The sequence below is a fragment of the Poecilia reticulata genome, linkage group LG20 (genome assembly GCF_000633615.1).
Source record: "Poecilia reticulata strain Guanapo linkage group LG20, Guppy_female_1.0+MT, whole genome shotgun sequence".
Classification (NCBI taxonomy): Eukaryota; Metazoa; Chordata; class Actinopteri; order Cyprinodontiformes; family Poeciliidae; genus Poecilia; species Poecilia reticulata.
Genome location: NC_024350.1, coordinates 10,678,355 through 10,704,080, shown reverse-complemented (window position 1 = coordinate 10,704,080; position 25,726 = coordinate 10,678,355). Strand labels below are relative to the sequence as shown.

The 25,726-nt window shown below is 39.5% G+C and overlaps 2 protein-coding genes across 5 annotated transcripts in view; one reads left to right on the top strand and one right to left on the bottom strand.

Annotated features, from left to right (window-relative positions):
- pip4k2aa (phosphatidylinositol-5-phosphate 4-kinase, type II, alpha a) overlaps positions 1–17,272 on the top strand; it is a 32,422-nt gene extending 15,150 nt beyond the window's left edge. Inside the window, exons 2-11 of one of the 4 annotated variants that reach the window (XM_017301941.1) lie at positions 1,048–1,145; positions 1,304–1,400; positions 3,075–3,227; positions 3,668–3,814; positions 3,949–3,987; positions 9,341–9,454; positions 12,423–12,536; positions 12,628–12,868; positions 13,049–13,152; positions 13,735–17,272. In XM_017301941.1, coding sequence (XP_017157430.1) covers positions 1,048–1,145; positions 1,304–1,400; positions 3,075–3,227; positions 3,668–3,814; positions 3,949–3,987; positions 9,341–9,454; positions 12,423–12,536; positions 12,628–12,868; positions 13,049–13,152; positions 13,735–13,815 — 1,188 coding nt within the window. In that variant the 3' untranslated portion in view covers positions 13,816–17,272. Of the gene's footprint in view, positions 1–1,047; positions 1,146–1,303; positions 1,401–3,074; positions 3,228–3,667; positions 3,815–3,948; positions 3,988–9,337; positions 9,455–12,422; positions 12,537–12,627; positions 12,869–13,048; positions 13,153–13,734 lie in introns of all 4 variants that reach the window. The other 3 variants (XM_008438571.2, XM_008438570.2, XM_008438572.2) reach the window with 3 other exon arrangements.
- Positions 17,273–19,698: 2,426 nt separating this feature from the next.
- Positions 19,699–25,726, bottom strand: part of spag6 (sperm associated antigen 6) — a 6,742-nt gene continuing 714 nt past the window's right edge. Inside the window, exons 3-11 of the mRNA XM_008438573.2 lie at positions 25,065–25,231; positions 23,946–24,129; positions 23,522–23,727; positions 22,571–22,744; positions 22,343–22,495; positions 20,922–21,113; positions 20,200–20,316; positions 19,961–20,106; positions 19,699–19,815 (exon numbers count right to left, since the gene is read on the bottom strand). Of these exons, the coding sequence (XP_008436795.1) occupies positions 19,719–19,815; positions 19,961–20,106; positions 20,200–20,316; positions 20,922–21,113; positions 22,343–22,495; positions 22,571–22,744; positions 23,522–23,727; positions 23,946–24,129; positions 25,065–25,231 (1,436 nt within the window). The 3' untranslated portion in view covers positions 19,699–19,718. The remainder of the gene's footprint in view (positions 19,816–19,960; positions 20,107–20,199; positions 20,317–20,921; positions 21,114–22,342; positions 22,496–22,570; positions 22,745–23,521; positions 23,728–23,945; positions 24,130–25,064; positions 25,232–25,726) is intronic.

Sequence of the window (25,726 nt, the reverse complement as noted above, 5' to 3'; positions counted from 1 at the left end):
AAGAATGAATTTGATTTATTTTTCAGTTGTACAGCACCTCATGCCTCTTACCCACTTGGCTAACTCATACTTTATTTAAATGTTAATGAGACTCTGAAGGTCCTTTTTTTTGTTACTCTGATGTCTCCAACCTGTTTTAATCTGTCTATTTAAACACCTTTAAACTTCAACAGTTTTGGCACCATTTGTAGACTTCTCATAATACCAAGAGCTTAGACGAGGGGATTGGTCCAGGCCTGAACTCTTTGCGCTTATCTAAGACCTAATAATAGCTTCCAAGTCTTTGTGCTTTGATTAAAATATGAAAGAAAGAAAATACACCGGTCCAATGATTTGAGTATTTGGTTTTTAAGATAGCTCTACTATCAAATCAAGAGCTCTATACCTGATGAAGGTATGTTTTGGCATAATCATTCATTTTCCACTCCAGTGCAGGTCTGAGGCCAGGCTGATGCCTTTGTTTTTTGATCAGTGGGTCATTGACAAAGTAAGAAAGCATATTTCTTTTGAAAATGAGTACAGCCTGACCAATATCATGTCATTCTCAGATCGTCATCTTTCTAGAATCATCAGGATTTATGAGTACTTGGTCATGTGAATATGTTAAAAAGGCAACCTTTGTACTAACTACTGATAAAATGACCGTTGAACCCTAAAATGTGGCAACATAAAATGCTTTTATACGTTGAAAGAGGAGGCTTTTATTTTTTTTATATATAGTTTTCAGAATTCCAACTCTTGGTTCTTTTTAATGTGTCACAAGCCCTGGGTTATTGGAGGTTCATCTCTCTCCTGTCAGGGTTACCCTAGTTCTGGCAAAAGGTTTGTTTCTTTACTCACTATTCACTATTTTTTCCCTGTTGGTCATAACAGAAAGTTTTCTTCTTGATTTGAAGGAAACATTTGAAATAATGCCTCAAAACATATGTTACAAATTTTAGTATGTCCATTCCCTGACAACAAACCAGGAAGCCTGTCCATTACATTGTTTCATTTCTTCTAGTACAAGTATGCTGACCTGTTGACCTTCTTTGTTTCTCTGCACAGATAAACGAGTTGAGCCATGTTCAGGTTCCCATCATGCTCATGCCAGATGACTTCAAGGCCTATTCTAAGATTAAAGTGGACAACCACCTCTTTAACAAGTAAGGTGTTTTATATGTTACAACAATGTAATTAGACATATTTCTCTTCCCTTAAATTGTTGCAAGGCTAAAGAGAATCACATTTAAGACTTGCACCACCTGAAGATCTCTTTGAAGCTCTTTGTGTTTCCTGATTTGTTTTGTTTCTGTGTTTGCAGGGAGAACATGCCGAGCCATTTCAAATTCAAGGAGTACTGCCCCCTCGTGTTCCGAAACCTCAGGGAGAGGTTCGGTATTGACGATCAGGATTTCTCGGTATAAACAGACTTCACATTTCTTCTTTTTAATCCCTGTGTAAATGTGTTTGAATCAGTTGGAGGTTGCCAGTTATTGTAGATCTTCCCTGAAATACTGTCAATGTGCTTTTTTTTTTTCTCCAAATCTTGCAGTTCCTTGATTTTTTTTTTTTCTCTCTTTCCCAGTAAGCCTCCATTTCCCAGTGCAGTCAGTGATTTGGCAGTATTTGGAGGTCATTGTGTTCCAGTGCACTGCAGCTGTCCTCCCTTAATGTTTACTTTAGGATTCAGTTGTTGGAGTGAATGGGGAGCTCCCCAGTCTAAATAAAGAGTAGAATTTGCTAAATTGCTTCCCTATGGGGTTAAAGTGTAAAGTTTATGTATTTTTTTTGTTTTTGTTTTGTTTTGTTGTCTTTTCTTAGTTCTCAGTTTGTAACAATATCAAGTAAATATTTTCAAGAATCCCTAAAGTGCAAATGTAATAATATCCCCCCCCCATTTGCTAAGAAAAACCCAGGTGGTGGTATATAGAGTGACCTACTAAAACAACTCTAAGAAATCATTCTATAGTATGCATCTATAATTTTCTATCTTTCTGAAGAGGCATTTCTCTAGTCGTTTCTAGAGAAGAAAAGGATTTGGTGGGTGAGGAATTCCTAGTGAATGAGGGATTGTGCCAGGAGATGTTGGATCATGTTACGTTGGACTCCAAAGTCTGGGCAGCAGCTGTTTGCCTCCATGTGTACAGGGGTCAGAATCTCGCGTGTTCAGACTGCTGCGTGGGAAGCAGTGAGTCGAAGGTGGATGACAGACATTATGGACCGGAAAGTTCAGTCGTATAGTCCAATCTGTATCGTTAGAATATGTCAGGATACGTTTTAGATCTGATATCTCTATCTAGTTTGTTGGAGGAGGAGTTTTTTCCACCACGAACATCAATACATTTTATTTGGATTTTATGTGAAGCAGGTGCTCAAAGTAGACGAGACCAAAATGTGACTTTTTGGGTAATTTATAGAAAACTAGGTCTGTACGTCACTGTGATGCGTTTCTCCATGGTGAAACACATCTGTGGTAGAATCCATGTTGGAGGCTCCAGAAGACCTGGTACCTGGGTGAAGAGTCACTGCTGTAGAAGGACAACTTTAAACATTCAGGCAGAGCCACAATAGTATGGCTTGGTTCAAAGAATTTTTATATATTTAAATGGCCCAGTCAAAGTCCAGACCTATGTCTAATAAAGTCTTTGACAAGATTTGACAATTGATACGTTTTAGCCCTATGATACTTGAGCCCTATGATGCTCAAGTATAGACTTCAAGACCTATTCTAAGATTCCTCTGTCATTGACAAAAAGTATACAACACTGGCATTGGCACACCCTTAAAGGCTTGTAGCTGTAATTAAAAATGGTTCTACAAAGTATTGGCTTGGGACTTGAGACAAATGTATTCCACACTTTTCAGATTTTTATTTGTATGTAATTAGAAAATCATGTTCACTTGCTTTTTAGCTTCATTATGTTCATATTTGTGCCAATTTCTCATATAAAATACACAAAAATATGTGGTTGTGGTGCACAAAACATGTAAGGAGTATAAATCTAATATAAACCTCAAATTTCCCATAGTATATCTTTATATCATACTATATCTTTTGTGTGAGCTTTGCCACCTTTGTTCTGTTTTTGCAGAACTCTCTGACTCGCAGCGCTCCCTTGAACAGCGAGGCCCAGGGTCGCAGCGGGGCCCGCTTTCATACCTCTTATGATAAGCGCTATGTCATCAAAACCATCAGCAGTGAGGATGTGGCTGAGATGCACAACATTTTAAAGAAATATCATCAGGTAAAAATTACTTTACTATACAAAAAACAAAATTATTGTGTTTTTTTTGTTTTTTTTTACATATTTTGAAGAGCTCTCTATAAATTCCATAAATATTGTGTCTTTTTTTCTTGTTTTATAACAACTAAATTAATTGCAGTCATTTGACATTTATTTAGCATTTTTCATTTTTGATGTTGTCTGTTACTGCTTTATTTTATAAGAATTTTTCAAATAAAATTGGACTGAGTACAGTTTTCCTATGAGAGCCTTTAGACATGAGGGCCCCGTGGCCCTCATATCCATTTATCACCTCAAAGTTGATAACCAAAAAAAAGCTCTTAAAGGGTTCCTGCTGTGTTTTCTTCTTCGTTTTTGTTCCAGCCTACTTGTGTGCACTGCAAAGAGCCATTGTGATCTTAAAGCACCATACATTTGTATTCTCCTCTCTCCTTTGGTAGTTCATTGTGGAGTGCCATGGCAACACCCTACTGCCTCAGTTTCTGGGGATGTACCGTCTCACCGTGGACGGAGACGAGACCTACATGATTGTTACTCGCAATGTTTTCTCCCACCGCCTTTCCGTCTACAAAAAATATGATCTAAAGGTAAGAGGGGAGGGTATACTAAAAAGCAAATGAAGATAAAAAAAATACTATGGTCTAATTATTGTTCCTTCTAACCTACCTGTTAATTGTGTGTTAGAACTGTTTTTTCACAGTGGTTCATTTTCTTTCTGCAGGGTTCCACAGTAGCGAGGGAGGCCAGTGATAAGGAGAAGGTACAGTTACCTGCCGTGAGCCAGAACCAACTGTTAAACATAGACAAATGTGTTTGTACTATTTTCTCAGCCCTGTTTTACCTTTATAATATGCTTCAGAAAGAATTGATTTGCTTTGCCAAAAACATTAAACATTCACTTGTATTTTTTGCTGTGACAAGGCTTTTTGGCAAGATACCTTCTACAGCTGGAAAACTAGTTTATTTCCCCTTACATACGGCTGGATTTGCTAGTTTTCTGTCTGATCGCTCTAAACGTCACCAAAAACGTAAAAACAACAACAACAAAAATAACACACCTTGAACTATTCTGCTACTGACTATTGTTTGGTGTCCATTATGGCTGGGTGATGACTCGATTTTATCAGTTAATCAAATCTTTGGTTTTAGACAATTAATCTTTAGAAATGTGGATTTCTTTTTTACCAATACACTCCCTGGGTTTCCATAGTTCGGAGTAACGCTAGCACACCCAAAGCCTGCCTTCAGGCATGACGGGCGTTTTTTTTTTTTTACAGCTTCTATTTATTTGGAATTTGACCTGAGGTTCTAAGAGGAAGCATAAAGCTATGAGTTCCTTTTTTTATGAAAATAGTCATAATGCTATAAAAATACAATTGTAGGATTACAAAAATAATCATTTGATAATAAAGTTGAAATAAGGCAAGAATAAAATCATAATAACTGGGGAATGAAGTAGTAATTTTATGAGAACCCAAGCACAAAAAATAACAAAAAAAATTATTATTCAAGCATTTTCCTCATTAAAACGTTTTCTCGTAATTTTCAAGCCTTCTGGTAAAATTGAGTTTTTAATCTGCTAATATTATGTGAAAAATTCTCATAGGCTTGAACTAATACTATGCTGTACAGCTCACAGAAGGGTTGATTGAAATAAGCCAATTTTTTTAAAATATCTATTTTATAATTTATAATCTTTAAGAAAAGAAAGCAAGACCAAAAAAAATCACAAATTTTATTTTTAACCATGTCGCCCAGCCTTAGTGTCCATTTTTTGATTTCATGACTAAAGTTTGAAGAATTGGGCCATATTGGCAATTTAACATTTTATGCAGCCTGGCACCTTCTTCTCACACTGGTCACCAGCTTAGTCACAAACTGCTGTGGGATGGCATCCCATTCCTCAATCAGCATTTTTTGCAAGTTATCCAGTGGTTGTTTTAGTCACTTCGGCACACCCAACCTAATCCCAGTGCTTAAGAGACATTGTAAATCCCCCGGTTGCAGAATCTCATCTCTGCATTGAAATGGCCTTCAGTGAGGATGAGTCTTGTTTTTACGTCGAGGACGATCTTCCACCACACCAGAGAGGATTTTATAGGGTTTCATTAGAGCAACCCATATCCTCAATTCTGCTGCTCAACCCACAAATTCATTTTCCTTACAAACATGATTCTCTTTAAGGGGAAATAAATAAGATTTATTACAATAATATTACTTAGTCTTGCTACAACCTACAGAAAATAGACAAAATCAGCGTTCTTTATGTTTTGTGTTGAGCTTAGTTTAAAACCAGTGAAGCTTTTGTAAAAAAAAAAAAAACTTCTTAATGAGTAATTACAGAAACCTACCAGAAACTATGCAATTGCCCTGATTGAGCTACATGTCAGTTCAAAGCCACGTGAAAAATAACAGAATGAGATGGAAAACAACCTGCATTTTTCTAGTGTTGTAGAAAATCCACACAGCTTCCAGCAGTTCCAAGCCCGCTGTCATCGCCCAAACGGACGAACACCGCTTCTGTGTTTGCCTTTGCTTCCTTTGGGTGGGAAATGACAGCAGCAAAACGTCCATCTCCTCTCAGTCAGAACCCACCTCATCCCTCTGTCCCCTCTCTAGCCGCTGCATGCCTTTTGTGTCCCGTTGATTTACATGCATCCCCTCTAACCTTGCTTCTGCGGCTCACATAAGTTCCCTGCTTGCTGTCTGTGAGAAAGATGGAGGCGTGTGAAACTGTGTATGTCTGGGTTTATGTCGATTAAGGAACTTTTCTCAGTCAGATGTTGTCTCAGTTGAGTAGTCTTTCTGTATAGTCATGTTTAGTGATTGTGTGTACCTGACTGGGTTGCGTCTATACGTTGTGTGGAAATATGAGGAGAATCGTTTCTGTTTTTGACACTACTGAAGGAGTTTGACTATTGAACGTGTTTTTCACAAAATAATCCTCAGAAATTGCAAAAACTGTTATAGGAGAGTCACTAAAGGCTTTTTTTTACTGAGCTCTTTGCTACATCTCATACATCAGTGATTTGGTGCTATGGCTAAGGGCTATTTTAAGGGAATGATTGTCCTTAGTAGGATCTTTTTTTTCCCCCTGTTGGTTGTGCAAGGTAGCCACCGTTTCCTCCTGAGTGCTGTGAGCTTTCCACTTTTTTTTTTTTTTTTACTGGAGCTTGAGTTGTTGGGCACCAAGCACTGAAGCGTAGAAGACTTCAGGGAATCTCCTAACTAAATTTAGCTCTCTGCAGCTGGAGGAATGAAAACAAAACATCACCGGGGTTAAAACAAACGAGTGGAAAGCCAGAGCAGCTGAGGAATTAACACACACGTGAGCCCCACTGTGTGACCTCTTTCTCTCGGCAGCACAGCTGTCTGTCTATGAAATACAGTTTACTGTCTAGCAATAGAGATGAAGGAACAACACTATGCATTTGTGTCAAAACAGGTAAGACGTTTGCATCATATTCATTAAGGAATATTTAAGAAATCTTTTTTTTGTTGTGGTTTTTGCTTTTTTATAATTGGGTTAATATACCCTTAGAAATGTCAAAAGTCACAATACTAAGTTCATACTTACTGCACTCTCCACAATTATTAACAAATAAGGTGTGAAAAGTGTGGAGGCGTTTATTTTCTTATAGCAGTATCATAATATCACTCTGAAAAATTTTATATCCTGATTAATAGGGTTTTTTAAATATATAATATCTAGCTTTCCACAAGTTTAAGTCAAGTTTGAGACCGTTCATCACTGTAAAATCTCTCTAGGTCCTCAGTCCTTTTTAACCCTCCCTTTTTCAGTTTACCACATATATTTTCTACGGAGTTTAGACCTAAATCATTACCAAAGATTGATGGTGTTTTCGATTAACCATTTGTATGTGGCCATATATTTTTAGTTACACAGCTCAAAGACCCATTGACTGACCAATTAGATTTTGTTTGCCAATGTCACACATTCTTTCAAAATGGATTAGTACTTGAGAAGCTTTTGGAACTGCTTTAGTGTCCATGGTATCATTAATGTTTCCAAAGCAAAATAGGATCACAGCATCACATATCATCTACCTTACCTAAGATGGCATGAAGTTCGTTACATTTATTACTTATTTTATACATAAAACACCTAGAGCAACTTTCTTTTTTCAATACAATAACTTGAAGCCCATTGCTCCAGTAAAGTTTAGCAAAACTCAATTTATTTACATTTATGATGTAAATTGTCATTTAGTAGCTTTGGTGATTCTAAGTTGCTACTTTTTGCATCAAGTTTCCAACAATGAGTGTTTGGGCCTTTTTTCTCTCTTCATTGTTCATCCCTATATTATATTGCTATAATTGTAACCATGGACACATTCAAGGTGATGTGGGTGATCCGTCACACCGTCAGTTGCAGAAACGAGACACAAAACAAGAAACCTTTTAAAAATGCACGATGGATTAATGCAACCCTCACCCTGCTCGACCACACACAGGGTAAAAAGCTTGTGGTGTTTAGTTGACCCCGTCTCTGAAGACCACGGGAGGGTTAAAAAATAAATGTACCCAAAAGAAAGTTAATTCTGCTTCAAAACAAGGTTAATATTTAGCAGTGTCAATAATTGTGGGGCGTGCTGTAATAACATTCCTTAAGTGTAAAGGTTTAGGCATGAAGCGTAGGTAGGATGTGTCAGGACAATGACACGGCTTCATATGCACTTACTGTCCACATCTATCCAGAGATGTTGCACTTTTCAAGTGGTTATCAAAGCATTACACTAACATCCACTCTGACTAACATCAAAGTCGCACACACTGCAGCTCGCCACTAAGATCAAGAATCATTTGCATTGTGCCATTTGATACGTGCTTCACCATGACAGTACGCTGTGTGTATGTGGAGGGACGCACCACACACACACAAACAACAAGCACAGCACGGTACGGTTCTCTCCAAACTGCATGGCCCTCTCCCTCCCTCACGCATGCAGCTGCATGGTATCTAATAATTTTCTGCATCCTTTTATGAAGTGGTGTTATTTCCAAGCACATTTCGATGTGTGTCAGCATCAGCGTCATTCTTTTGCACGATGTCAACGTATTCTGTTAAAGCCATACCACAGTATGACGTTTGGGCTTTTCTCTCCCGTGAAATGAATGTTGTGGTTCCTGTAGCTGCTGCCTCTGGTTTTGGTTGTCGCAGAAACGGCAACTGGCTATACTGACATGTTTTCATAGTGTTTGTGGAGGATTTGTTGTTTAGCAACTTAACTAGGTCATAATCTACATCTAACTAGCCTTTGACAGGTGTGTCAGCTCATGCCAGTTGCCTGCGGTGAGCCACATAAATGCTGTCCTTAGGATATTTTATTGCACTATTCCATGTAAAGGATGCTTTCTATATCTAGCTAGCTGTCTGACTCTCCTTAAGGTGTCAGCCCACACAGCCTTTCGGTAAGGTTATTTTTCTCCCCAACTGCAGCACCAGCTGGTGTCTCCATTGAAGGCACATGGCTCTACTTTGAGAAAATGAATGTGAGCTGCCTTATGTTTGTCTCCCTTTAAATAGAAACCTTACGCTCTTAGAAATAGTACCGCACTTGTTCAGAAATTTAGCTGACTGCAGATCTTTGGAATACCAAATATATAGTTAGTTGTTTCCCTGCTCTACCTAGGCCCAGATCCTTCCTCTTTAGACTTTGCTCTGCCAGGTTGCTTCCTTTCTCTGTGAAAGCTTTATGGCAGGAAAAGGTTAGAAAACCAATAAAAACAGGCTGGAAAGACTTGTAAAGAATATCCGTCTGACATTGGGAAATAATCCTATAAAGTGTGTAACTAATAGGAGCAATCTTTATGTCTATCTTTCTTAAGTCTTACCCTATTTCCTGAAGGAGCATGTTTGGAGACTCACAGATCTTCTGGAGTCAGCACATGAAAGTGCCACACGGATCATTCGCGTGATGCCCTTTCCAACCCTCCTCCATGAGAAAAAATAAACAAAACTATTGTGCTCTTGTTAAATTTGAAACACTTTGCCTTTACTTCCAACTTCCTTCCTCTTTTCTTTCTTCTCTTCTCCTTTCTCCTCCATCCCTTCCGTCCTTCCCTCACCCCACCCTCCCCTTCTCTAGCAGCCACCCCCACCAGAGGATGTGCCCCCGCGGCAAAAATCTGGTAACGTTCAGCAAAGGCTGCAAACACTGCGGATTGCCACACGCTTTTACTGTGCCATGAAACACGTAAGAGATGTAAGAGAACCAGGGCTCATATATCAGGCATGATCTATTAAACCAATTTTTTTTTTTTTTTTTTTTTGTCACTGTGATACGACATATCTATTTATTTTTGCAACTGGTTATTTTTTTTATTTTTTGTATTCTCCACACCAAGTCACCGTTATTTTAGGCCCATAATATGCACGTATTTCATTAATCTACAGTCAACTTTTTTCCTCTGTTTTGCCAGACACTTTTATTTCCACTCAGTTCCACCGACATGTATCTGAAACACCTGAGCGCCAGAAATAATTGAAGTTCACTTTTTATTTTTCAGAATTATTTTGTGTTGCTTTACAATCAAAGCTAATTTGTTTTGATGTCATACATTGAATGCTAATTTCTTCTTAACAGAGTAACAGAACTTTAGTAAAGTTAGACTGTCTAAGAAGACAGTTTAGTGTTTAGTATCTTCTACCGTTGTTAAGGTATGTCCAAGGTATTTTTGGGATTTTTTTTTTTTTTAAGTTACCCAATTCTACCATCAAACCATTTTTATATTTACTGTATAAAATCATTTTTTAAAAAGTGGCAACAGCACTGGCATTTTCTTTTGCTGTATAAAGCAAAAAGTGAAACGGCGCTTACCATCCCGCCATGCCCCATTGCCTTATGCTGAGCACTAGGCGCCTTAAGGCGGTGTTAAACGTTATGTTCACTTCCAGTAAAGCAGTATTTAGCTACTGGGATATAATGTACAGTATATAATAAAACATGGACAGTCATGATGAGAAAACTAAAGGAGCCCCACCAACTCCGTTTTAAAGACACAGTTGGTAAGCTAGGGGGGAATGACTGTAAAGCAGCGGCCTGCAGGCTAGCCACCAGAGCACATAACCCAGCTAATTACCCAGCTAATGTCAGCTTGATGTACTTTTTATACTCTAGAAATGCATCAAAATCTAAGTAATATTACATAAATGTAATACCATATTGATATAGCAGCAGTATAGTTATTTTTGGGGTTTTTTAGATCGCAGCCTTAAGATCCAAGGGATATTTTTAACACGTTTGTCTCAAAGGCCTACTGCCGTGACAACTTTAATGGCCATTGGCGTAATGAAAAGAGCTGTGTTCAGTCTAGAATCGGTGGTCATTGTTATTGCTGTTACCAAAGTCATAAAAGAGAAGTAGATTACATTTTTTAAGGCTCTGGAAAAGCTTTGTAAGCCTCTTCAGCAGTCCTCCTTTTCTCTCTTTTTTTTTTTTGATATTCACCTCTGTTTTCCCGTTTTCTTCTCTATATCAGTGGCACACACACCTAAGAGTCATACGCATTGCTTTTGTAGTCAGTACTGCAGCAAATCTATCAGCCTAGGTGCTGGGTTCTCCAACTTCTGTTCTCTCTGGATTCAGCCTCATAGATACATTGTCATGTGTCATTTCATGTCACCCATAAAGTGTCCCAGTCGGTCAAGTTGTGCATCCCATGTTTATTGCGATTTGGAGGTCTATGTCTGGATGTATATATGTGCTCCCAGTGTCCCCATTTGTGAAATGGATTTGTCTGTATGTGTATGAATGTGTGTCAATGTTGTCCTGTCTGTGCACAGTCTAGTTGCTATGAAGTCATGTGTTGCTGCTCTTCTCCTGCTGCTATAGAAACATTGTAGTAGCTAAACTGCAGCTGTTGCCCTGTTACCTCATTTCCTGCTCTTATTTTTCCTCAGTGACTCAAAAGTTGGCTCCCCATCCTTCCCCGCCATAACAATGCTCCCCCCTACAGGGTGTGGGCAGTACTGCAGCGCAATTTAATAAAAGGATAATAAATCCTAGTCGGGAGAGTCCTGTATTTTGCAAGTTGGCTGATATGTATGAATTAATCCTATAAATACACTGACTTCATTGGATCAAATTGTTGTGGTATTTCCAACCATATCTTGTCTTGCATCTTAGAAGAACCTTGCACAATTCGTCTGATCCGGTTGGTTTTCATAACAAAGCCACCTCTTTACACAGCTTTAAAGGGCATATTTCATACCAATTCAGGGTAATCAGCATCAAAACAAATCTTTATTTGGATCACAGTTATCCTTTTCACTGTTTCCCAAAGCATATGAGTCCTAAGTGAGCGCTTTTGAAACCAGACCTTTAGTCAGTATTTTCAGTTTGGTCCACATTATGGCTTCCACAGCAGAGCCTTCTCATCTGTTTTAATAGAGAAAGTATTTCAGGTCTCCATGGTGCTCACCGTCGCGCCTTCCTCGTCCTCATGGGACAAATTGCCACATAACACTTTATAATAAGAACTTGCATTTCAGCCGGAGACCTCAGTCATTTTCAGCTCGTTTTTTTTTTTTAGACCTTTAAACGAAAGTTATCATTGGAAACACAACTTGTAAAAAAAAACGATCAATGAAATATGCCCTTTAAGTCTGCCTTTTCTTAGTGACAGAGCGTATGGATCTGCAAGTTGCATTTGAAGCACTGTTTAAGCATACAGTATATGACATGAGTAAAAGTTAACCCGTTCCCAAAGAAAATGTTCGATAAGTGCAGATGATGCATCAGCTGGATCTGTACTCTTCTGTGAGCATGCTGCATGCACTGTGTTAAACAGGAATATATCTGATGTTTGACTGAATCTGAAAACAGTAATCAACCGACCACAGACTCGAAACTTTGTTGATACACGGGGTATTTCAACATGCAAGATCTGCTGTCAGAAGCATTGAGGCATTCAATGTTGACTGAGGATTGGGCCTTTCGAAATACCTTGAAATATGTTGGGCAAAACAAGTACAACATCTTGTAGATTTACATACTCTATGCTGCTCAGATGTTTTTTAGTATCCAGAAAAAACTTATCTTGCTGGTAGCGTTGCAACTTTTCTTCCTCCTTGTATTCCAAGAATAAACTGGTCTTTAGATTTTAGCCCAGTATTCCCGAGTCTGTCTTGGAGTTTCTGTCTGGATGCTAATCTCTGGCACTAATGGACAGGCTAAGGAGCTGCCCACCTACAAGGACAATGACTTCATCAACGACGGGCAGAAGATTTACATCGACGGGGAGAACAAAAAAATGTTCCTGGAGAAGCTTAGGAAAGACGTTGAGGTACGGACACGCAGGCGTCTCGGTTCTTGTTGCGTCTCCGCACTTTGCCGTTGTGTCTGCCATTGCTCAACCCTCTCGCCGTCCTCCTCAGTTCTTGGCCCAGTTGAAGCTCATGGATTACAGTCTGCTCGTGGGGATCCACGACGTTGAGCGAGCCGAGCAGGAAGAGGTGGAGACCGAGGACATTGAGGCGGAGGAGGAGGGCGAGAGCGACGGCGGGGTCATCGGGACACCCCCCGACAGTCCCAGCAACACCCTGGATAGCACCAAGCCGCTGTCACCTGGAGAGTTCGATCCCACCATTGACGTCTACGCCATCAAAAGCAACGACGGTGGGTGCCTGTCTAATCGGTTGCGTCAGCTTTATAACGGGGAGATACTGTTAAATAGAACTGAGAGCTCCCTCTAGTGGCTGAGGGTTGACTTTCACAAATCTATAGTAAATGTCTGTTTCCTGTACCTGTTTCTACAGATGCATACATTGTCTTAAGTTGGTTTGCTTCAAACTACAGGTGCTCCCAGAAAGGAGGTTTACTTCATGGCTGTTATAGACATCCTGCAGCATTATGATGCCAAAAAGAAAGCTGCCCATGCCGCCAAAACAGTCAAACATGGGGTAGGTGGATGATTGCATCTAGTAGATCTGGTAAAGGGTAAAAAGTGCCGTGGTTGTAATGTGAGAAAATATGAACAAGTTCAAGGGCTTTGCCATTTTTGAAGACGTGTTATTCCCATTCTTTTTGTTCTTCCTTTCTTAAATATGTACTTTTTTCCTGATTCTTCCACCTTTCGTGTTCTTTCCTACTTGTGATCTTCCTCGTTTCCCCTCACATGTCCGTCCTTCTTTCCATTCTTCCTTATGCCCTTACTCCCTACCCTATCTTTTGTCCTTCCTCCTATCGCTCCTTCCCTTTTTGCCTCCTTCCTCCTCTCCTTTCTTCCTTGAATCCCTCCTTATAATCCTTCTGCCTTGATGACATTTCTTCTTCCCTTATGTGTCGTTTCTCCCTTCATTCCTTTTTTTTCTATCTTTGTTCGTGTCAATCATTTCTTCCTTCCTTACTTGTGTCCTTCATTTCTTCTGTGTTAATTTTTCGTCTGCTGGATGTAAAAAGAAAAAGATGCCCCTTAAACCGCAGCTCAACTGTTTTGCGTCGAGCTAAATGTGAGGTATGTTTGTGTTCCTCTCTCTCTTTAGGCCGGAGCAGAGATCTCCACCGTGAACCCAGAGCAATACTCCAAGAGATTTTATGAGTTCATCACCGCCATCCTGTCATAGCCCCCCAGAACGACAAGAGCACCGAGGCACACGGGAAAGAGAGGGAAGGTGGGAGGGAGTGCAGGGAGGGGGAGGAGAGAGGAAGGCATGAGGGAGAGGGGGCGCTGGAGGCCGGATTAATAAGGTGTCCCTCTTCCCTCTGTCCGTTCGCTGTTGGCTTCTCTCTCTTTCAGCGGGGTGCCGTCTGTCTGCAGCTAAACAAAACATTATTTGTTTACATTTAACCTCTCCTGTTGAATTCTGTTTTCACATGTAACTTTGGATGATGAGGTTGTTTTTAAGCAAGTGTCCAAAAGTCATTACATTTGTCATGCCAGGTGTTCTTGTTTAGTTATTGATGTCGGCCTGTGGTTTTGTTTTTTGTTTTTTTTATAGTTATTAATAACATTATTAATAACCCCTCCCTCMCCCCTTCAAAAAAAAAAAAATCCAGCACCGGCTATTTTTTTTGTTGTCCTTTTTCAATGTGATATTTGTCGTATCCCTCATCGTTTAGTGGGAGGCTGAATTTCTAAAAGCCGCTCTCGCCGTGAATGTTGAGCCTCGCCTGATGCTTCGTTCCAGGGAGTAGAAAACAGTCTTCCAAGAGGCCAACAACCAAACCCGCTCCCAAACAGTTGTTCACGCACCCAGCCAAGCAAAGCTGCCTCCTTCCTCACTCATCTTTCCCCCCTTTTTATTTTTGTTGTTTACATTATATAGCTAGGCTATATAATGCGTTTACTCCCCACTGTGTCTGTTTGTGATTGTTTTGTTTGTTTTTTATTTCCTTTGTGACGTACCATGATTTCTAATGCAAAAGGGAAGGCTGAATATCTCTAAAAATGAGAAGGGGGTGGGGGGGGGGGAAGAGGTGCGCAGCTTCCTTTATTGTCCTCCAAAAATAGTTCGCAATTGTTGTGGGAGATCGCAGTTTCTGTTCCTGCTGCAGAGAATTTGCCCAGAAGTCATTGGTGACAGCTTTAAGAGCAAGTCACTGCTCGGTAGAAAATCAAACACGTATTTAAAGGAAAGTGGACCCATAATTTTTTTTTTTTTTCACTTTGCCGACTGCACCTTATGAGTGAAACCCAAACTGTTGCACTTTCATTCTTCGTCAGGATCTTTTATTCTGTTACATACGCAGCAGAAAGACAAACTGAGCTCGCTCATCTCAGAACCGAAGCCTGATCTCGGATCCCGCCTTCCCCCACAGCACCCGTCTGTCCGTCTTTTACTCGGGTTGGTTTGGAAGAATTTACTGCAATATTTAACGTGGGTGTAGAGGGGTTGATTTTAATTTTTTTTTTATTATATATAAATCAACCTTTCTGTTAGGAGCGCTCTGCGGTGTCGCAGTAGTGCTGCACAAAAAGGCGGTTTACCTCTGGCGTCGTATCAGTGTTCAAAAAATTGGGGTGGAAGGAGATCAGGAGTAGCTGCGGATTCGTTTTTCCCCTAACAGCAACGTTATCTAACCTCGTTTGTGACTCTGGTGTGTGTGTATGTGTTTTTTTGTTTGTTTTTTCATTGTTCTCCCTAATTTTTTTTTTTAATCTGTCTTTGATTTTTTTTTTTTTTTTCAATCATTGCTCTTTTTTTTATTATTTTGTATATTTTGCACAAGAGGAAAGGAACCAAATGTTACAAATACGACCCCAATTAGTGGAAACGGTCTTAACAAGGGAAATGCAATATACTCGTGTGTAAGTTAGTGATTTGTGTGTGAGGTCGCGTTATCACCAACTGAAACAGGTCAGCTCGTTCTTTCTGACTCATGCAAAAAGCTTCCAACGTCATGTTTGTTTAAGTGTCATAGATTATATTGACGTTTCTATTTTCTACATTAGATTTTAGTCTCTGATAATAGAAGGGAGGGAAAAAAGGAACCACTCTGTGGAATAAGTAATGGTGCTGCGGTAATGAAGAATGACTCTGTTTGAATTTTTACAAGTTCTAATACTTTTAAAAAAAATAAAATAAAAAATGCATGTCACAGGACTGAGTTTCCTTTCCTCTCTTTACTGTCATTCGGTCTGTTCTGTATGTGCCCCTCCGCCTAAACCATGTTAAGTAGTCCCTTCTGTTGCTTATTAAATAACTGTTTTCATTGTATACACTGTGCAAGATGTGTGCCTTTATACTCCAAATTATTTAATTTTATATTTTGTAATCTTTTTTTAAAAAAAACAAGTGTAAAGGGTTATTTTATTAACAGTGTGCTTACTTTGATGTATTATTATTTTTTTGTGTGTGCAACCTTCCCTCCATTCGGCACCTGGTAGTATACTTGTCACTCAGTCCGTGTAATAAAACCGTTTAATTGATCATTTTCTAACCAACGAGGTTAAAAAGGAAAAAAAAAAAAAATGGAATAATGAATATTTGAATTTTGTGGGTTTGTTTGAAATCTGTAAGTGTAAATCTGTGTTTCCTTTCTGCTCAGGCTGAAAGTGATATCTGCTCACATTATTTTCATTATTTTTTTTTTTTATTTTTTTTTTTACCCCCACGTCGGTTCATGCTGGTCCTGCCTCTGTTAAAAGAATGTTTGTTTGTTTGTTTGTGTGTGTGTGTGTGAGAGTGTGTGAGTGAGAGAGAGAGAGAGAGAGAGTGCATTCTGGAAGTGTGTGTTTTATCTCTTCTTCCACCAAACCCAGATGCAGTCATGTTAGATTTTTGTTCAATCATCCCACAGTGAGATGTTGGTGATCATCGTGCTCCATCTCTGTAAATGCAGTAGAACAGTGTTCATGTCGCGCGCCGCTTTGTTCTTTTTTCTCCCCCAAACACGCTGCTGCTGCTGCTGAAGCTTCAAGTTGACCCGCTGCCACTGCTTCACGCGCCAAAATCGCCTCTCAGCAGTCAGACCCCCCAATCCCTGTGAGCTTAAGAACATTGTGTTTAGTAAAAATGCTTGTTAGTTGGGATTAAATGTTTTATTTTTTTCCCCCCCATATTATTTCTTTTTCTTCTCTGTGGTAAATGGAGTGAGATGTGCAGTGCTCATATGTGTGTAACCGTATCCAGGGGCGATAGGGAACACATGGGGGGGGAACAAATGTAAAACGGCTCCAGGGCCAGGCATCCTCTACAGATGTGGGACAGTTTTATTAGGCTTTTAAGTTTTAAAAACTTCGAAAGCTCTTTGGTGGAAACTGTTTCTTTTTTGTTGTTTTTTTTTCCCCCTGAGCGCTCTAAATTGGCATGCACCACCTGACCCTGCAGAGCGTGCTCCGGTCTCAGCAGCCTGTGATGCTCTCTGACCCTGGGCGTTGCTTTAAGCATTACTTGTACGCGTATGTGTGAGAGTATGCATGTCTGTGTTTTACGGTCTGCCGAGTGTTTCCTTTCAGTGGCAGACAGGACAAGATGAAATTGTGTGTTTATTGTTTATTCATACATGGTTAAATAACGATTACACTCCATTCCATAAAAGCAATCACTCCAAATTAAAGCACTTGTTCTGCCTAACTGATTCAGATTGTTTCCTTTTTTTTCCTGTTATGTGTGAAGCTTTCAGTAAAGCAGGGGTGAAAATTGAAGTGACCATAAAATTCAGAGAAATGAACAAAAAAAATTACTACTTTTTTTTTTTTTTTCCTCCAAGGCAAAGTCAAAAATTACTAACTCATTGAGCTATGTCGTGTCTGTTGAAGCTGATTTACTGAAAGTCACCAATCCTCAAAACTGTCAAATTATGAAGCAGAAAAAATGCAAAAGGTAAATATTTTTTTAATGGAAAGAAATAAATAAGGGGCAAAGGAGAAAAAAAAACATTCCAGTAAACGTGAAAAAAAAGTGGAATTTCACATTTCTTTTTACAAATAGAAAAGCTTATCAACTTTTCCTTTTTATATTCAAGATTTAAATTCATTGTATGGTCTGCAAAACCATTCAGCTCAATATTTTGTTTCTATACTTATTGAAATTAGACATGGCATGCCATAGATCTCTTAAATAATAATTAAAAAAAAGTTTAATTTTTGAAACAAAATAGTGACTCACTTACACTTATTTTAAATTGTATATTTACATAAATTATCCATTGCATTTTAATTTGGAAAATTAAAAGCGTTGACTAGAAAAAATAAAATGACCACATTTGAATCAACGAAGGCAATTTTTTTTTCCATATAGATCATTTTAAAATACAGGTGAAGTGAACATGCGCAGTAACTAACCCTAATTTAATAAATTGCATAAATATCCAAAAAATCTTTTTAAAACGCAAAATTAAAGGGTACATGCATATAATCTACATGTAAAATATTTAAAATTTCTTCCTTTTTTTAAGGACTCTGTGAAGTTGATGCCTTAAAAAAAATCCTGTAATGTAAATATTAAGGTTATTTAACGGGTTCGACCTTAAGCATAGCTATAGTTATTTGATCATTTATTATTCACACATTATTCGCCTTGTTCGCACCCCAAAGGTTTGCGAACGATCCGTGGCCACCATGTTTTATCGACTTTTTCTCCACCGCTGCCAAAGCTTGTTCGTAATAAAAGTCATTTATTTTGTTGGAATCGCTTGTAGTTCCGCCTTTTGGTTTAGATTTGAGCCTAATTAAAAATGGCTGAAATAAGAGCTTTATATGCCGCCGTCACGACTATTAGTTACCGTCATTTTTTTATATATATTTTTTTTTGCCGTGAACGAACTATTGACGTGTTCCTTCCCAGTGTGAATAAATGGAAAAATAACACGACAGAGAGAAGGAGAGAGTCGCCGCTACCGCAGGAGGAGGTTCTCTGCGTAGCAGCAGCCTGGAGTGTTCAACACAGAAACGGCTAATTTTTTATAATTCAGCTCGATTATTGCTGTTGAACGCTCCTTTCACTCGGTACAGCTTTAGGTTGGAGATGTTCTATTTGTAGAAATATAACATTCGGGATGGTTGGCGGTGTCTGCGGCAGCTGCCTGGACGGCAGATTTCCGCCGCAGCGCAGCGCAGTGCGGGGCAGTCCAGTGCTGTGGGTGGTTGTGGAAAACTGAGTACAATGTGGAGAACAGGCAGACACTCCTGCAGACAATAAACAAAGAGCCGCTCGCCATGTGCGCCGCAGCTGCTGCACGAGCCACGCTCACAGCCCAGCCGAGCTGCAGTGAGCAGTCAGGGCCGCCAGGGGGCAGAGCGACCACTGAGGATGCCTTCTTTCAGTCAGATAGGCTTGGTTATTCTTTGTACGGCTGCTTTTCTGAATAATGTCTCCAAAGCGTTGAAAAATAAAAACGAAACGTTTATTTAGAGCGTTCCGTTTGATAAAAGGCACTTAGAAAAAAAAAACCGCACTAGTCAGTCTAATGTTATTACAAGAAGCTAAAATTCAACAACCTGTCACTGCGTCACTGACAGAGCCGGACTTTAGGAAAAATCTAACAGGGGCAGTAGGGCCCCATCTTTTTTTGTGAGGGCACAAAGGTTTATATTTATTTATCTTAATTACTGCCTGTTTCGCAAAAATTTTACTTTGTGTAAAACTCAATTCATATATTTATATATATTTAATTCTATGAATATAAACAATACTGAAAGTATTTGAAAAATTATGTAGTTATAGTAAATTTCTTTAGAGTTACGGGGTTATTGGATGGGGACGTAGTTAACATACTGTGCATCAATACCTGCTGATGTACAGGATTACCTATTAATGTACTGTAATTTGCATAACTATAAGATTTTCTCCTGAGTGGACAGGGAACCAAAACTGACTCCAACCCAGGGGCCAACATTCTTTTAAATCTGGCCCTGGACACTGAATCTGACCCTTTGACCTACATACTGTGGAAATATGAGTATCCTCTTTTTTATTGTATCCTAAATGTTTTATTTAAGACGCAATTTAAGATGGTATTATTGCTAGCACCATCAAATGAATCTTTTAATAAGACCACTTAGATTTGTAAGGCACAAAAATGTTTACTGTCCCTCAGATGGAGGAGTGTGAAGTGAATCTTCCGGCTGGTAGCCCTCTAACCGCTGCAGCAGGATCTCAGAGTAGCCTGGTGAGTAGTACCTGCAAAAACACAAACGCATCAAAAACGAACCGGGCAATATTGTGTATTTTTTTAAACATCCTGATTCCGCTGGCATTGGCTTTTGTAACTGAGTCAAGTTTGAACCAAATGGACAAACTGGTGGTCGTGTTATCAGAGCTGCACCTGACTATCTCCTCAGGGAAGCAGCTGTTGATGACGTTGATGTATTCCTGCAGAGCGGAGCCCGGCTCTGCGTCAATCTCTTGGACTTTCTTCAGTCCGCCGCTGGTCACAAACAAACGACGGGCCTTGCTGTCATGGGGAAGCACCTGTTGAGAATCAGAGAGACACATGTTTTATTCCAGTCGCCGAGCGCGCGGGTGGCAAAGACCTGTCGGAGCGTTTGGAGATGCCCTCCCCACCTTGCTGAACTGGCAGACGACGTGTTTGAGGATGTTGCTGGGAGCGTCGTAGAGCAGCGGCTCCAGAGCCGGGACGTAGGTGCACTTCTGTAGGATGTTCTTCAGCGCCTTCTTGCTCTGAAACATTCAACAGGGTTCGTAACAGCGAGATTCAGGCATTTTCAATGTATGCTTTCAAACATTTCCAGCACTGTTTTCTAGAGGTAAAAACAACAAAAATGAACTAGAAGATGGTTTTAATTCACTATTATATGACATTAGTTATTGATTGTTAGTATGTCTTGCGGTAGCATTCGATATTCTACAGCAGGACAAGGTAAAGTAAAAATATACAAATTATTTATGTCTTGCGTGAAATAATTTGGGCAATTCAAACTGACCCAAAACAAGAGATGCTTAATCTGATTTGACTTCAGACATGGAGGGAAAAATGTCTGTCTTTTTATTAGGTGCATGAAAATATGAGGTTTTAAAATGTAGGCGTTTGATAAAACGTCAGATTGCACTTTATTACAAAACTGTGCAGCTTGAACATCAAACACTTTCAATGACTTTCATGCTCATTTAAAACTTTGAAAACACATAATTGAAATTCAAGCATTTTCAAGCACCCATACAAACCCTGTTTAATTTGACTTTATCCCGACTACAACATGATGCGCCAAAAGTAACCTCAAACTTCGTTCTGAATTGGTGTCCAGAACAATTGTTGGACTTCCTACCTTGGCCTGCAAGTCCTCTGAGCTGCTGGTGTCCATGTAGAGCTCCAGCAGCGTGGGCAGCAGGTTTGCTGCAGCCACCACCTTGGCATGCTCAGGGGTGTGATGACCTATCTGATCTATTGACCACACTGTGGCCGACTTGATGTGCTGCTCATGCTCCTCTGAGAGGCACAGGGCCAGCTGGGGCACCCCCTGCAGGACAGGTAGGCACATATCAGGAGGTGTCCAGCGAACTATGGCCTATGGTCTCATAGAAAAGTATTCATAGTAACCTCTACAAATCCACTTTATGTAAAGTTTACAACTTGGGGAGGTAAAAGATTAGCCTACTTATAATAAATGGTTGATTAATGGTTTGTTAGACTAAAATTAGATCTAATAGATGAACTAATAATGTCCGGTTAGACCTTCTTAGCATTGTAGTTAGGTCACCATCCAGCAGACATCACTGCTTGTCGTTAAGCAGAGCCAGTTGATACAGGAATAAAGATGGTGGAGCCATACAAGAAAGGGGAAGAGAGTTCGATTTGGGATGCTTGATGCACTTTATGTGGTTCTGTATTGAAATAGAAACACTCGACAAGCTTCTTAAGTTTTACGTCATTAGCACTCATTCAGCTGAGTTGCATGGTGAAGCAGCGTTAGCTTCTCAACCAAAAATTATTGACGTGCTTAAGAGGCGAGGATGTGATGACAGAAAAGTGGAGGAGATAATGGAGAAAAATTGTAACATGATGGAGGGGAAAAAACATGGTTCCAATAAGCAGGGTTGATTTTCAATGTCAAAGATCTGACATTCCTTTAGAAGAACATCTCTCCGGTTCATGGGGAGCTAAGTGTTCCACATATTTCATTATTTTCATCTTTTATTTTTCTACTCTGCAATGTCAGTTTTCCTGTTTTGTTTCATTTCATAAATATGTCGTAAGTTTGATAATGTAAGAAAACTACATTTTCTTACATTATTATCAAAACATCTGATGTTTACATAATAACACAAAATAATGTTAAAATTTAATGATGAATTTTTAAGAATTCATCATATTATAAAAAATGCAGCACTTTGTTATGCAAGGACGATTGGCCTTCTTGAAAACTCAGGTTTTCAAGAAAACGGTCGCTTATAATTCAACTTAGATGACCTCATTAATCGATAACTTGCACCTTATTGCAACTACGAACCTCGGGTTATTTTATTGGAACTTTATGTTGAGTGCATGCCACATTTTTCATATTTTTAGTTATGAAAGTAAAAATAATTGAAAGTTCTGAACTGCTGTTAAGTGGTCAGGAAAAACAAACTGAAGTTTATGTTTCAAAATAAAAACGCCAAGGGTTATTAACGCTTTTGAATGTCTCTGCACATGCAGGGCATGCATTTATGGTTTTAATATTCACGTTACAACAGAAGATGACCCCACCTTGCAGAGAATGACGGCCATGGCGAGGCTTTCATTGTGAGCCGCCACGTATCCCAGCATCATGATGCCCGGGAGCCGCAGCTGTCCATGGCTCTCTCCCAGGTAGTCGATCACCTTTGACAGCCCACCGCAGTTCACGATCAGCTGGGACAGCTGCAGGAAAACACACACACACTTCATTCAGTGTGTCTGCCTTCTTGGTGACCTGGAAGCGTGAGCGTGCAGTACCTCTGGCGTTTGTTTCGCCACCTCCCTCATCAGGGTCGCAACGTTCTTCCTGACGTAATCATCCGGATCTTTGAGGGAGACGAAGGCGGCGGGGAAGACCTCGGCCTCGATCACCATCTCGGCCAGGCTGATGGAGTGTTTGCTGATTTGGCTGAGGGCGGAGAACACCTGCCTCTGAATGGAGACAACCAGACCCCAGAAAAGCTTCAGAGAAAACTGTCGGTTTTGAAGCTCAGACATCGTTTCTCTCTGGAAAAACTGCAGCATCGACATTTGTGTTTGAAACATTAAACTTATTTCAATCGAAGGTTTTCTGCAAAGCTGTAAAGGTTACTCTGAGTTTGCTTAAAATGATTAAGAATAAAAACTTCAATCCCCCAAAATAGATGTTTTTATTTTATTTTTTTTATCATATTTTGGATTTTTAGAGATTTTTTGATTGTCCCAAACCGCAAAAGAAAAGTGACTTTTTATTTCATAAAACTAAGAATCTCTAAGGATATACACGCACACACGTATGTATAAATTAAATTAAAATAAAAATATATTTTATGTTCAACAACTTATCCTTTAGTTTTAAATTATAATATAAAGTATATTTTTCAAAAGTGCCACTTCACTTTTACCAATACAAACACCAATGCCTACATTTAATTTAATGATAAAATTGAATTCACTTCTTCTTAATTGCAGTTTTTATGATAAATGATTTCATGATATAAATAAGAGATTATTGCTGATTGTTATTATATTTTGAGTCAATTTTTTTAATGACAGGAAATTGTCAAATTGGCTTTTTTTTGCCACAGAAAATGTCTATTCAATTTCAAATGAATTAGTATTTAAATTAATCTGCTTTCTTATATTTTTTAATATATGATGTCTTGTTACTAAGATACGGTTTCTCAGTGTTTTGATTTTTCTGACCCTTTCACCAGCCAGCAGGCTCACCTTGAGCTTGGCGTCCCGGCTGAGGATCATCTGGGCCAGGTGTGCGATGGCGCCGTTGTCCACCACGGTCTGGGCCAGCTCTGGCGTGTGCTTGCAGATGTCGCTGAGCGTGGAGGCCACGATGCGTTTGAGGGCCATCTCGGGCTCCAAGAGACACAACACCAGCAGGGGGGTCGCTCCTGCCTCCACCACCGCCTGGGACAGAGCTGCACGGTGACACGGAGAGGTCGTGGACACAAAGACGGGATATTGGTAAAGCTGTTTTTTTTTTCTGTTTAAAGTTTCTTTTAAAAAAAACAAAAAAACAAAAGCGATCCAAACGAGAGTTTCCGAAATCTAACATAAGAAAAAAAGACTGCCTCCACCGTCGCAAAAAAAAAAAAAAAAAAAGCAGATGTAAATCAGAGCAGCTCTCTGTGCCTACATGCATTGTGTCGTGCGATGCAGCCCAGAGCCCAGGCAGCGGCCTCCTTCACCCCGGGGTCAAACTCCTCCAGGCAGAGAACCAGAGCATCGACCCCCCCGCTGCTCACTACTGCCTGGGCCAGGTCAGGAGAGTGCTTGGACACGGCGCGCAGAACAAATGCTGCCGCCTTCTTATAAAACCTCTGCACATAAAAACACAAAAAAGAGCGCACATCAACTGTTGAGATAAGAGAGGAACTTTTTTTTTTTATTAGAATCAATTTGGACTTTTTTTTTTAAAGAAAACAAACTATTTAAGGGGTTAAGTTTACCCTTGAAATAGCTTCTTTTTTTCTTTTACTCATTTAAGAGACGGGTTCTACTTCATGTTACTTTTTAATTGTATTCTTCTCACGTGTCATTATTTAATGACGTCACTGAAATAAAAACAAAACTATGCTTATTGTATACATAATTTTTTGCTTTCATTACTTCTGAAGATATTGAGCAAATCCTTGTAACACTTTAACAACTGGCATCAACAGGAAAACTGAATTTGAATGTCTTGTAATTTCTCTCGACTCCCTGCGTGTGATTGGATATGAAACTGAAACCAAATCCGACTGGTGGCATACTTTGAAATCACAGTTGTTGAGTTTTGGTGCTGTAAACCAAAGAAACTTGAACAGGACTGTGTGTGAAATTAAAAGGGAATGAGTCACTTTAAAAAAATTGCTGCATGTTTGAGTGATTTTCTTTCCCACTCTCCTGAGTCATTACGAGCTTAGAAGTCGAAATGTGACATTTTTGGGTTTAAAACGTCGAGTTTCACTCGCCTTTTGAAAACAAGAAGAAAACGTGGTCTCTCTAAGCCAGCTCTTTGAGAAGACAAAGAGCTAGCTGCTCTCCTGGTGAAGAGCACTGAGGTTTTGAAGTAGCCCCCAGGGCAAATTGCCCAAAAAAAAGAAGAAAAAAAAAAGCCCAACATGATCAAATTCAGAGGTTTTGACCCCGACTTTACAACTCTTGCAGAGTGTCATCCAGAATCTGACTATGTTTTTTCCTCTTTACACTCTTCCAAAGCTGATATTACAAGAAGTTAGCACTAAGGAATGAATCCAGGAGCAGAGATGCTAACGTTCTGCGAGGCCAGAGAATGGACCAGCTGGGGCAGGATGTTCTCTTTCACCACAGCTTCTGCCAGATTGTCATTTTGGTCCGCCAGGCGACCCACAGCCAAAGCCGCCGTCTGCTGGATGCTCGGAACCGTGTCCAGCATCAGAGACCGGAGCATGGGCATCACTCCTGCAGAAGAGCGGAGGACACACTATAAAAAATTTATTTTTATGGTCATATTAAAACAAACGTAATTTTGTTAAAGAGTAGTGTCTTGTAAATAAAATATTCAGCGACAATTAAGTGCAAAAAAAGTGACTATTTTCATTGCAAATTCTGTTGAAACATATGGTAATGGTTTGTCACTGCAAGGGGGGGAAACGTAACATGTAATATGTTATATGGGTTGTTTCCACGGGTTGTAATATGAATTAAAACATAAACATAGTATATATCAAGATTTATTACAAGAGCTGTGACTGAGAAACTTAAGTTCTGCAATGAGAACTTTAATTTAGTTTAGCAACAGTGCTAAAACTTAACCTGAGCCTAACTGAGGAAGACCTTCAGCTCTGATTGCCAGGAAAATGACCACCTTGTTAAAACAGATTTACGAAGTTTATCACATACTATTTCTGCAATGTTTTATGCTTTAATCACATTTTTATGTTGATTTTTTTTTGG